Genomic DNA, 13,840 nt, shown 5'->3' with positions numbered 1-13,840 from the left:
GGAAAGCAAGTCTGCCAGCATCCATTCTAACTGTGCTCATCATGTGTCACCATCATGCCCACAGATGAATGTCCAGCATGGATATCTGAGTAATTACTCAAGGACACGAAGTTCATCCATCAATTGTAGAAAGAAAGGTATTTCAAGCCAGATTTTGCTGCACGCCAAGATTATTTTGGGAAATGGCTCTCCAGTAAATTGTGCCTGGGTTCCCATTTCTGTCTTCACTCTCTTGTAAAGAAGAACGGCTGACTGGACTTCAGGACCATCCCTCCCCCTGCTCAACTCTGTCACTGGAATTCACACATTCCCAGGGCAGCACTGCAGGCTGCTTCCCTTTCTTCATTCACTCCATGCACTGGAAATCCTATCTGGGCAAAGAGGGAGGGAGTAGAAACTGACAGCGAAAAGAAGTCAAGACTGCAGCACACTCACTTCTTTCCCTTGCATAGCTTACAGGTTTCCCTCTGAACCATGGATATTAATAGTATCTTGCCAAACTTTCTGGATGAGATTTCAAAGTGACATAATGCAAATAATGTTGAGAGAGTCACTAACCACAACCTTTGTGGAAGAAAGCCTCCATGTAAGACCTTGGAGGGGAGGGGTTTGGAACAGATTTAATTCTTGCTGGTTTTTCTGCATCAACTCTTTGCAAGTGTCACTCTCCTGTCTTACTCAAGTTTTAAGAATACTAAGGCTGAAGCTACAGTAAATTAAACCTTCTCAAAACAATAACAAATCTACAGCAATACTCAGCCATGACAGTGTCACTCCAAGAGACATTTGGAACACAGGCGTATGGGTTATTTAATGTTATTTATCATGACATTAAACAAGGGATGATCTGGAACTGAAATAGGCACTGAGCTGAGTTTCTGACTTCTCTCCAACCAGCTCAGGCAAGGCTGTAACATTCTTAGGGTTTCTATCAGGATGATGCACTTCAAAATGTCTCATAAAGTGAAGTCTTCATTGCACAGCTGCCGTTATGCCGAGTTACTGCACTCATCCCTGTGCATCTGCTATGAAAAAGTCTTTTTATAAATCACCCGGCGGAGAACAGTTGCCTTAAGTTATCGAGGCAACCAGAAGTCAAGATGCTCTAGCTAGCCACAGCCACATCTTCAGAAAATGGGCCCAATATTATATGCAGAATAACTCAGATGAAGAATGAAGAAAGTAAGGAGAGACTTTCACCCCAGTTCTGCTTATGAACTGGAACAAGGAAACAGGTTCAAGATAAAGCAGCTGGCCAGAAAGCTCCAGAAAAGGATGTACCCTTGGGCTACACTGAGAGCTCTTCAAAAGCATTCAAGAAGTCACAAGCTTGGTTTAGCAAATCATGAAGTCTCTCCCTCACAGAGTGCCACACCATTAAAAAAAACAACCAAAAAACTCTGCAGCAGTTCCCAACTCCAAAGTGTGATAGAAGTCAGTGTTAACATGCATCTCTGATGATCCAAACCAATTCTGCCCCACACTCTCTTGCCCCTAAAATATACCAGGACAGGTACACTTCTCTAGGAAAATCTCACCAGGCATGGTATATTACAGGTAAAAGTGGGCAAGGATGTGGGAACAGGATGCACATATAGATACTGAAATTTATTCCAACTTGTGGAGCTTTGCACAAGAGGCCTTTATAGTCTTCCATACAGTCTTCACTTGCTGAGCTTGCTGGAACACTGCCATTGCCTTAACCTGACCATTTTCCGCAATTACATCAACGAGAAGGTGTGTAATACTATGCTAATCAAGTTTGTTTTGGAACAAAAACACAGTTTATATTAATGCTCTTCCAAAAAGATTGTTACATAAGAGCAATCTAGTAATGAAGTTGGAAAATATGGCAGCAATTATTCCACACTGGAGCTTTGAGTCTGCAGGATCATAAAACCTGCATAGTAAAGGAGAATCCGTAGCTACTCATTTATCAAATGTCTTTCTGTAAACAGCCTATAGCTCCAAAAACAAAAGCTCCACCAAAGATGACAAACAAAGCTCTCAGCCATCACACTATCTGGAGAGCCTTTTGATTTCCAGAACAGTTTATTTCCCAGAGACAGGAAAGCCACTGGAAGAGTGTCACAGAACTTCCTCCCTTTTTGGGTGAAACCCACGCTCGTCAAATACAATACCAACCTGATGTCTGGAAGTCTATCTGGATAGGGTTGGACAAGCCATTCACTGCTTCACGCCACATGCCACCACCACCCGGAGACCAGGCAGTCACCACACAGCGATACAGCCCAGCATCTGAAATCTGGGTCTGATACATCCTGTAGCGGAACTCATTCTCCTGGACCTTCTCCAGAACCACGCTATCCACACGAGTCTGGTCCGTCCAGTCTTCCAGCCTCACCACTGAGTCCTGGTTCAAGGAAATTATGCGAGTGGTTCCATTGGGATTTGACTGATCTGTCAGCGGTTTCTCCGCTGTAATGAGGACAGAATAGCGTGGCGTCTTGATGTTTTTTGAAGACACTTTGCACGTCATCTCAAAGGTGTGGCCTGCCACAAAGAACGGCTTCAGTTTTACCGCCTCCACCGTCAGCGTGTAATCTGAAGAGGGAAGGAAATAAGCAGCAAGGGAAGGATTAATAAATAGTGCAGTTATTTCTGTGGCACTTTTTAAACTGCAAGGTTACTAATAAAGTGGTTTTTTTATTTGTTTTTTTTTTTTTTTTTTTTTTTTTTTGAGAAAGAAATTTATCTAAGTTTATTTAAACACACACGAACATCCCAGAATGCTACGCAACAGCAAACACATTAGAAGTACAACAGCATGGGTCAAGATGCAAAGATTCAAACAAACACCAAACAGAGCAATATGCAGGACAAAGCATGACAGAACCTCCAGGAGTAGACTTTAACTTTAACTCAGGAGTAGAGAGACTAGTCAGATGAGATGAGTCAGACAAGCCCCAGTTTTGCACTGGATCTGGAAAAGCCCATCAGCTACAAGTTACAAGGGCACTGATGAAGCACACATGGCTAGTGACAAAAGCTGCTACTGATTGAATCTGCAGCACTTAGTAAAGCTTCATTATTTCTCTTGAAAAAATTTACCTTAAGAGCAACCCAGAAACATTCAGCTGAACTTGCAAAATCATGACAAAACTGCATGACAAAAAAGTTAGTGATAACTTGAGAAACCACCAACCCCAGCACACTCATACACACACCTCTGTGTTGAAAGAGGTCAGTATACCTCTACCTCCACATGTCCTTTTCACCTGATTCTCATGAATTCATCTGACCATGATCAAGGTCTATAAGAAGCCTTGACATATCCCCAGCAGTTTGGCAACGAGAATGCCAGCAACACTTACTACCCCATTTCCTTCCCTTTCCTCAGCCTTCTCCAAGTCTGTGGGCTCCTCAATTCCAAGAATCCCTTAATTACAGGGCTTGGGAAAATTATACATCTAGGAGCATAGCCTCAAGGCAAGCTCCTAAAAAAATACAAGCTCTGAGCAACTGAGAAAATGAGGAGTGCCCAAAATCACAGCTAGATAAAAGGAAAGGGAGTTGCTACTTTCCTGACATTGTGATGAAGTGACATCCTGCACACCCAAGTTCTTCCTTAGAAAAGGGTTGGGGCAGAAGACAAAACTTATGACAACCTCCCATTGTAGCAGTAGTGCAAGAATTGGGCCAGTCCAGCTTTCTGGACTTACTTTGCTACAGCATATTCTAACTTCCCTCCCTTACAAAAAAAATGGTTGCAGGCACATTAAACAAAAGACTACAGAGGTCACCTTTAAACAAGGTGTGACTTCTTAGGATAATGGAAATAAATGACAGTGAGATTGTAACACTTTCCCCAAAGTGAACTAAATGAAATGATATTTATGCCGTCCCCACAACAGCAACAAGATACTTGTCAAGATAACATTTTTCAGTGTTTTGCCTTCAAGCAGCAGTTTTCACAATGAGTAAACACAGCCCACAAGATGAGAAACCCACTATGACAACTTTAAATCAGTACTGTATAAAGCAGATCGCAGTACAAAGCCATATAAAGCAGCAGCAGGAGCAGGGAAGGCTGAGTTGCATCTAGTGGTCTGGCTGGGCACTGAATTACTCTGTAATCCACACCAAACTCCCCTCGCACTTTCACCTGCTAAGCAGGTGGGAATTGTAAGAGTTGCACATTTAAGCATTGAGGGTGCAATCACAATTGAAGTTGCACGTACAGGCATTCTCTGTTCCCCTGTGTGAGAAATCATCATGCATCTGATTCTAGACTTCACATCCATTTTTCTCTTTCTGTTTCCACAAGATTCTGATAGCACTCTCTTTATAAAGGCAGTAGCATTTAGGAGCACAACACAGACCCACGTGCCTCATATTTTAGGAATACAGTAGATAATCATATTTTTACCCCTAAAGCAAAAGCCCAAACAGGTAACTGTATTTCACTGCTACATATGGCTGCTTTCTAGACTTGGTAAGAAGGCTCTGGGCAAAAATTCTCCTGGTACAAACATTCATTGTGCTGCTGATCTTAACATCAGAGCTGAGTCCTGGATACACACGTTTGGGTCTCATATACATGTAACTTACGACAAATGCCTCCATGTGATGAGAGCATTACAGATGTAGCTGAGAAGAGGTAGCCCTCCCGTTTGGGCTCCAAATGCTGTATTTCAATTACTCATAGAGCCAAGGGTCAGGAAGCAGTGCACAGGGGAACATGCCTTGTCCCCATCAAGGATGGGCCAGACCTTCTTTTCCCCAGATATTCTTTCTTGGCTTCCCACTTCAGAGCAACAGAAAACACTGCTTTTACCGATTACCTTTATTACGGAAGACAGAAGAGGTGGCAGCATGAAACAGCAGCAGAAATGCTATCTGTAGACTCAGTGGAAGAGAACACCGAGGAGTGGCAACGCAGCTGGAGAACAGTGGTCGAATTCAAAGGGGTTAGGAATTACAAAGTTAACAAAGAACTGGCAGAGATCCTTCTGGAAGACCTTGCAACAGATTTTCCTACCTTTATAAAAACCCATTCATCCTTAGGCTGGATGAATACTACAGCAGGTAGAGGCAGGTTCTCTTATCTAAACACATACAAACCCCGAACAACAACAGAGCAAGAAGACAAAAAAAACCCAGCATCCACAGGTGGCAAAGTGCTTCTTTTTTTTCAAGAAAGCAAAAGATAAGCCAGAGAAGCCATTTTCTTCCAAGAACTACAGCCTAAGATAACTTCTCAAATCTGAGAATTGCTAAGAAAGTAATTGTCCATGTCTTGACCACTAGCGTGCATACTTGCCCCTTAGCACACACACTGCATCCTGGGCAGGGTCCCACCTCCATCTTGAAGAGTGAAAGCACAATAAAGCACATCCCTGCCATCACACACAGGAGGCTGCATTCTGCAGAGTTTGTGTCAGAAAGCACCAGGGGAACAGATCCTAAGTAAACCATCTTCAAAGCTTATAACCAGTTTGGGAGCTAATCCAAAACAGAGGCCTAGAAGCAGAAATCCTAGCCAAATGGTTCAGATCAAATTTGAGTAATAAACTGTACTTTGGAACATGGCAGCACATGCTTCGCCTTCCACCACCAGCCGCTCCACACAGATAACCCACACTAATTCTCTTGTTGAGCACTACAACAAAGTGTATGCTTGGCTTCAAGTGTGCTGCCTAGGTAGTGACAGAAAACAGTTCTAACCTAATTGAAGCAAGCCAAACTGCTAGTGAAACCTTGCAGCTAACGGGCAAGGAGACCACAGGAAACAACAATCACCTTCCCTGTCTTCCGCCGACTCCAGTCTGAAAAGAAGCACAACACCACAACTGGCAGTAATCTCAGAGACTAATGTCTTGTCAGCAGCATCAAGTAACACCATTTCAATATTCGTAAAGGCTTTTTCATCCCTCAGCACACTAAGTAGATGGAAAGTACAGGGAACGCAACAGACATTAAGGTAATGACAGTTTTGCCTTTGTAGGAAGAGGCGGCTGCACAACACCCTGAGGTACAATTGTGGCTCCAATAGCTCAGATACCAAGAGCTCTGAAAATACAGCCTACATACTGCAGCCTCCACCACGGCCTGATAAATGTACACTGCTCTCCTCACTGCTGCACACGCACAGCTGTGCCACTTCTTTGCCTAATAGCTGAGCAGATCAGAGAGCAGCCAAGAGGTGTCCAGCCACTTCTGACTGGTGCTTGTACCCCTAGCTTAGTGCACTTGTTCGTTCCTAGATCCAAACAGGCACCTAACGTGGCAATGAGGTGCCATGGGTATGGGAATTCCTTTGCTCAAAAGAAACTGCACTTCTATACTGTGTAGTGCCTACTGTACACAAGCAATTGCAAAAAGTGAGTGGAAGAGATATCACCTGTTCTCTATTCAAAGGAATTTCTGAAAGAGGAAGATGTCCTTGCTCTGCACTAAACTTAATGGAGAGTGCCAAGCAAATGTTTAGGACAAGTAACATTGTGTTGAATACAATTACTTTGTAAATTAAAGACAGAAGTATTAAGAAAACCCCAAATAATAGTATCTTTGGGATATGGAGTTTCAATTAAAAGATAATGTTCCTTGCAAAGGCTTTCATGCAGATCCAGAGCTGACAACACTGCTTTAAGAAAATTCTGCATTCCCTTGCAAACGGCAACTTCATTTTACATGTTGGCAGTACTTGCACTCAAACTGATAAAGATTTTTTTTTTTTAATTACCAAACTTCCACGTTCAAAATAATCTACAAAACCAAAAGTTTCCCTCTCTTCCTTTACAAGTACAGATTTCAATAAGTATATAAGCTAAAAACAATACTATAAATCATGTTCTCCATTTTTGAGGTGAGATGAAGATGCTTTCTTCTTACCTTTGGTGAGGGACAGAGAGTAAAAGAAAAAGGCAAAGAAACAGAAATGAGACAGAGCGTGTCAAAAACAGTGGTGATGTATGATAGTGGTTGGCTGCATTTGCAAAGCTGAATAAGCAGAAAGACACATGAGCATTATTGGTCCCAACAGAATAGAAAAAGAGGATAAAAAGCCTCAAGTGCAAACAGGCAAGCATACAGTTTAATATAAAACGAGGAAAAGGGACTTTGACATCTTCATTTGACATTTACATCTCAAGAAAAGGCCTCCTTATCCTGAACACCCCTCATTACTGACCGTTTCACAGCTGCAACAAACATTATTTTGTCTTTCTCAAAAACTCGAGAATGTCTTTTCCAAATTGGGATCATTCTAAAGTCTCCTCCCTCTATTTTCCCCCAGCATTGCTCTGAAGTTAATACAGACAATGCAAATAATGAAATATTTGGAAGAAAAGCTTCTGCATAGGCACTAGCTATCCAAGGAAGAGGCAAATTTTGGTTCTCTCCTTAGGCAAACACATGGGAGCCTGTCTGCTTGCTTTTATAAGCACTGGGAGCAGTTAGGGACTCAAATCACCAGAGATACTTATCAAAACAACAGAGAGCAGAGCCAGCAGCAGATTAACTCCTTCATAGCTTCATAGTTACTGGCTACAGCATAAGGCTAACAGTCCAGCCTGGAGCTCACAGGATCAGGCTAATGCAGGGAATGCAAAAAAAGGCATCTGCAGTCGGATTGCTGAAAAGTGGGGGTATGGAAGGGAAGCAGGGGAAAGCAAATCTAAATATTTCCCCCTCTACATACGTACAACATGTTTTCTCAGGAGGAAAAGGGAGTCTGTACAGGATTTTGCTTTCACATCATAAATCCCCCAACTCCAAGTTTTGCTAACAAATGTACTTTTCAGCTTGGGGACTATAACATTTGCATTTGTGATGCAAAATTAGCAGAGATTTTGGAACAAAACCAGGAACAAGGGAACGTTCACACCTGTCATGGTTTGTTTTCCCACAGGAATGTCAACACAGGCTGAGACTTTTCAACTCCAGCTGGTTTCTCTAGCTGCTCTGAAGGCAACCATCCATTACGCGTGCATGCACATGCACACACACACAGACACACAGTGTTATGGCATATTTGAACTAATTGTGACCAGTACTCAGCATCTATGAGAGATCTCATTCCTGCTAGAGAACTCTATCGGGGCAAATTCAGCTTAGCTAAGCACTGAGATTTTGCCAAAGATGCTACATCCTAAGCTATCCTATTTCTTCCTTCCCCATCTAATAGACTCCTCTCGTATGACTTCATGCTTAAGCCAAAAGGCTAAATGCACTCACTTCAAACTAGCATTAAGTGATTCAGGTACCTTTATTTAGCTCCTAAGAAATGCTCCCAAAGACAGTTTCAATACTGATCTGAGGTAGTTCATTCATGCCTAAAAAGGGCTAAGATCCAAACAAAGCACTTATTTTTTTTAATTATTATTTTATTTTTATGCCCTTGTACTACTACAACCAAACTTCTTCAAAAGTGCTGCCTAAACATGTGCTTGTAAATATAAGGTGGAAGAGATGGAAAACAAACTCCCACCATCAAACTGGCAACCAAAGAAGACAAGGTGAGTAACATTCCTCTTTTTAACTCACATCACTGTTGCTAGCAGTGAGATGCATCCTAGTGAGACTGAAACACTGAATCATGAAAGTAAGCAGTGACCCCAGCATCACTGCCAGATACTACCTGCCACAATGACAGCCTAGATACTGCAAGTCTCTATGCAGTTTGATTTATCTGTTTTGTGCTTCCTCTTCAAATTGTTGCATGAAACCACTTCATGCTGCTAAGTATTCACCTCCAAAAACAGAAGCCTTTACACAAGCCAATAGGATTTTTTCTTCTTCACAACAAAGAGCTATATTCCTAAAGCCTATTAGCAGGCTTCTGATTGATGGATGGACTTACTCAAGAGAAAAATATCTTAGCTGCCCAGGTCTTCCAGTGAATAGGTGCAAGGTTCCTACCTTGTGTAGCCCAAAAAATGGGGACAGAAGCAGAAGTCACATCTTTGCTCTTTATCCAGCTGTTGTTGCGGTGTCGACTCCATGCAGAGACGACACAGAAATAATCCCCTCTGTCATTTTCTGAAGTCCACTGGATCCGTAAACTGAAGGTGTCTGGAGCCTTTTTGGAGAAGATTATTTCCCCATTTTGAGTCCTCTCTCTGCTCCTGTCCCCAAGCAGGAGAGTCCAGTCTGCATCCATCGTGGCCAGGAGCTCCTCTGCCACCACGTCATCACTGAACAAGTGTTGCCTGTAGTACCAGGAAACTGAGAAGCGGATGTCTGCCTCGGTGTCCTGTACATTTGTGATCCTGCACTCCAGCTCCGTGGGGTCATCGGAAAACTTGGGTGTTTTGGAAGCATTCAGAAACACCTCATAATCTGGCTCTGCAGAAGAAAAAAAAACAGAAGTGAGAACTGCAAGGAAAAAGGAGAAAGCAGCAGAGCTTAATACTGAGTAAGATACTGCTAACATCCAGTCTGTGACTGAGATAAAGGCCAAGTGCCAAAACTCTTACTTTTCTTACAAGGTCTGGGAATTGGGAATGTGGACTCCAGCTCTCAGACATATACGGGTCTGAAGTAAGCCTCTCTGGGCCTGCATTTCCAAACAGGATCTCTTGCCTCATATGTTTAGTCAGACCATTTAAGAAAAATCAGGACAAAATGATCTTATTGAGTAAAATCATGCCCCATTCTTCAGGCCCTGAGAAGCCACAGTCTGGATTCAGTTTCAGACCTGCAGTCATCTCTGCCTAAAGGCCTGCACTGTAAAGCTGCAAGGCTGGAAACTCTTAAGCTTGAAAAGGTGTACCTGAAATGCATGGGTTAAAAAAAGAAGAAAAAAAAAAGGGGCTGTTGTATTTAAATCCAAAATTGTTGGCTGTCCAGAAGGAGATAAGGCAGCCACATGACCATTTGCTCTCGGTCAATGCAGATAGTGAAGGAAAAAGATTATGGCAAAGACCTCTCTCCACAAAAGAAATGCATGCTTATTTACTAGTATTAGAATATTTGTCTCTCTTGCTGTCTACTATTATTCAGAAAAAAGACCAGCCTTCCAACTGCACAGCCAATACTGATCACACAGATTTGATAACGTAAGTGCATTCAGTGTTCTGTATTTATTTCTTGCTTTATGCTGTACTTGGCATTTTGCCCTCCCAGAAACAATTAACTGAAGCTATAATTGGGATAGAGAAGGCAATCCAAGGCTGAAACTTAGACTTAGCTCACCAGCAAGCCAGGACAATAAAACATCTTAATAGAGCTGCTGCACTAATGTGTGTGCACATGCATTTCTGGACTTCAGATGCAAACAACAGAAACAATTCTACTCAAGCAACCTGGTGCTGCTATGCCCCTTTGAAGAAAGGACCTTCACCCATTAAGTGCTATGCACGCAGGCATGCAGTGTCCTTGCATCTAGCAAGAACAAGGGCATCCACACAGACTGGACACTGGAGCATATAAATCACTGACTTTCTGCAGCACTGAGTAACACAAAAGCTTGAAAGTACCGTTTACCTAAGTCTGGAGTACTTACAACTGGTAGCAGTACAGCAAAGCTATAGCAGCATATACTTTGCCATTCTGTGAAGCTCTTCTGACTATGCACCTCTGACCAATAGCCAACTTAGTATTTATCAGGATGCCTGCTGAAAGTTATTGTAAACTAGTTCATTATTCACTATATAGTGAACCTCAGCACAGATTTGTGCAGATTCTCAGTATAAGTAATAGAAAGGAAAAACTTAAACAATTCCTCTGCTGCAACCAAGTCATAGATTATTAACGGTGGTCAAACTCCATTTCTGGTATAAGTAAATCCCTACAGATCCTACTGCTACATTGCCCTTCCTGTCTCACTCACTACTTCTCCAAGGGCTCATGATACATTGTCCCCCCCTCTCCCCCCCTTCTTCCTCACCAAAAAAGAACGCAGTCAAGATCAATTAACATTTTCACAGCAACAAAGATGAAGAAAGCAGAAACTCTTCTCAACTTAGGAATACAGGAGGGAAAAAGCTGCAAGAAACTCAAGTTCTTTGATAATCACTTCAGGTAGCTTTATTTGTGGGGAGGGAAAGGACCGCTAAGCAGAGAGTTGGGGATTTGACACCACTCCAGATAGGCGCTTCACCCTGACAGACATTCAAGCAGAGGATTTAGAAAGAATAAAAGGCTGGCTGGATAAACCTCATTCCTCCGCTCTGTCAGCTGTCAAAGAGCAGCCTCACTGACAGTTCAATGACTTAATACCCCAGCAGCTCTTAACTTCCATAAAGAGGAGGAGTTGGTGAATTCTGGATGCAGCTGAGAACCTCAAACACTGAAAAATTATTCTACTTCCCTTACCCTAGCAACCAAGCACCTGCTGAATAATAGATTTTATTTTCTCCTGTCCCCATATAACACCCAATTGGAACTGAAAGCGTAAGGAATAGTTCCACAGGCACCAGTATGCAAGTATGCAGTATGCAAATATGCACACAGTATGCAAATATGCAGAGTACCTGTATGAGCATATGTATGTGTGCATGTGAACACACGGGGGAAGGCGAGAGCACTACAGCTTGTATGTGTAATTTGAATGGCTGAATGAAAATGGGAAATGAAGACCGATATCATTTGTGCACTTCTAGCACACGTTACAAGTATGCAAGAAAGAGGCATGGCTATATGGCTCTGTACAATGCTAAAATGCAAAACGTAAAGTCATTGTTATGGTGTCCAATCTTGTTTTATTTCTAAAAACCAGACTTCAGAGTAGGCCCTTCTCATACACTGACCCTGATCCTATCCTGTGTTTCCACCCAGGATGAGCTCACTTTTGTAACTTAATGGTACCATCAGCTTCTGATTATAAGAGGCTCCGAACAGGTACTTGACAAGAGTTTTGGCACAGATAATTGCATCCAGTGAAAGCTGCTGGGAACATCAAGTACGACAGCTCTGCCAGTTTTCCTCCAGTTCACATCCAGATTCATTCATGCTCACAATACAAGCAATACTTCATGATTTGAAGCAGGTGGAAATGCCTCGCCTACAACACTTTGCAGCACCAAAGTTGCATTGCTTCCAAACTGAAGTTATTCTCTCTATGAGTAAAGTAGGAGATAGGTGTAGATATTTCAGCCTACCTATTCTATCTCTACAAAAATAGGCTTTTCTGGAGTTTTCCCAGAGTTTGATTTTTGCTCCCAAGCTACCTTGCTTGTAGGGATTATTTCCTTCTCTGGAGACACTCAAGAAGCACCCAGGGATGCTTTCCTGCATAACCTACTATAGGGAATCTGTGTTAGCAGGAGTCTGGACTCAACGATCTCCAAAGATCACTTCCAACACCTACAAATCTGTTATATTTGCATAAAGAGAGATGGTCAGAATTTAACATTCAGCAGTAAAGTAAATCTTTACTGTCATCAGCATGTATATGTCCCACTGGATCTCCAAAACACATTATTATCAGGACCGGGGTGTAGGGAAAGATGCTGCCAGCCTGTGTTAGGTCAGGTAGATCAGACAAGCCTGTTAAACCTCTGACCTCCGGTTTCTGCTCCTTGTTCAGTTTAAATTCAAGAAGTTGTAAATGAAGAATAAATGCTACAAACAGCCCCTCCTAGCCAGTCCCTTGCAAAAAAAAAAAAAAAAGGACATTGAGGAAAGTCTGTTCTAATGACCACTATGCTAATCAACAGTTCCAGAATTATGTTAGTTCTTAGTCAAGTCTGCCTCATTCACTCACAGTAATCAATAGCTAGAGTGGTCTACTAAAATGAACCTCTCTTGAAGAAAGAAAATAAAGCAATTTAAAATCCTGCCCCATCCTAAATCCATCAGCAGGATGTAGTCTGTCTCTAGTGATAAAACAAACAAAAAGCCAAACAACTTTGGAAGCTATTAGAGACCATTATGAAGTTTGCTTTATAAATAATTCTTATAGCATATGAGTCACAAAAATCATGGGAATCACCTGATACCACTCTGTTTGGAACTCCTAGAGAATGCCTGCTGCTGTGTCAGAGCCCTACTGACAGTGTGAGGGAGATGAAAGGGGACAACATGACACCAGAGGCAGCTTTAGACCTTGGTAAGCAAGATAGGCTCTTAACTTCTGTTTCCCAGTTACAGCCTGTTCAGTGACATCAGAAAATGGGGTGTGGGGTGATGGGGTGAGACATGCAGATAGTGATCTTAAAACCCCATATACAAACCCTGAACTCCACAGAATAGATCAGTACATTTTCATATCTGAAAGATAGATATGCTACATACAAGTGATAAATGCAAACGTGATAAAAACTTGCCCAGAAGAGATCCAATGAAATCTGAAAGCAAAATCACTCACCTAATGCTGTCACCACCACACTGACTGGCGCAGACGTCCTTTCCACCACTTTATGCCAGCTCCCATTGTGCAGTGGCACCCAGACAGCTGCTTGGCAAAAGTAGTATCCAGAGTCTTCCACATCCACATCACGCACCAGCAGGCGATAGGAATTCCTATCTACATGGCTCAGACTGATAAGAGTTGAATCACTGACAACAGAATCATGGTCCATGCTCAACAAAACCTGAGCATCTGACAAAGTATCATCGGGTGACTCAGAGAAATACCACGTCACCTCAGCTTGGAAAATACCACTCCTGTCTGTTGTGATGTTGCAGGTAAGATCCAGGGAGTCTCTTTCAGTTACAGACAGATTGCTTGTTGAGATGAGCACATCTAGAGCTTGGAAAAGAAGAGACAAAAATTCAAGCAAAAAAAATAAAACACTATTTTGTATGTCCCAATCATAGAATATATACACCACCTTCACATAGCAGGAAAACAAAAGGTTTCTCACTCTCACAGAGGCTTGAGGTGTTTTGGGATTATCTATCAGAAGAGAAAACGTTCACTGAAATCACAAGA

General features: G+C 42.3%; 1 protein-coding gene across 2 annotated transcripts in view; it reads right to left on the bottom strand.

Moving 5' to 3' along the window:
• Positions 1 to 13,840, bottom strand: part of PTGFRN (prostaglandin F2 receptor inhibitor) — a 66,617-nt gene that overhangs the window by 21,025 nt on the left and 31,752 nt on the right. The window contains exons 4-6 of one of the 2 annotated variants that reach the window (XM_090120720.1): positions 13,274 to 13,651; positions 8,884 to 9,309; positions 2,146 to 2,565 (exon numbers count right to left, since the gene is read on the bottom strand). In XM_090120720.1, the coding sequence (XP_089976846.1) occupies positions 2,146 to 2,565; positions 8,884 to 9,309; positions 13,274 to 13,651 (1,224 nt within the window). Of the gene's footprint in view, positions 1 to 2,145; positions 2,566 to 8,883; positions 9,310 to 13,273; positions 13,658 to 13,840 lie in introns of both variants that reach the window. The other variant, XM_031612707.2, reaches the window with a different exon arrangement.

Source organism: Phasianus colchicus, chromosome 1 (genome assembly GCF_987193195.1).
Source record: "Phasianus colchicus chromosome 1, bPhaCol1.hap1.1, whole genome shotgun sequence".
Classification (NCBI taxonomy): domain Eukaryota; kingdom Metazoa; phylum Chordata; class Aves; order Galliformes; family Phasianidae; genus Phasianus; species Phasianus colchicus.
The sequence above is the reverse complement of the archived record's forward strand: the minus strand, read 5'-3'. Positions and strand labels throughout refer to the sequence as shown.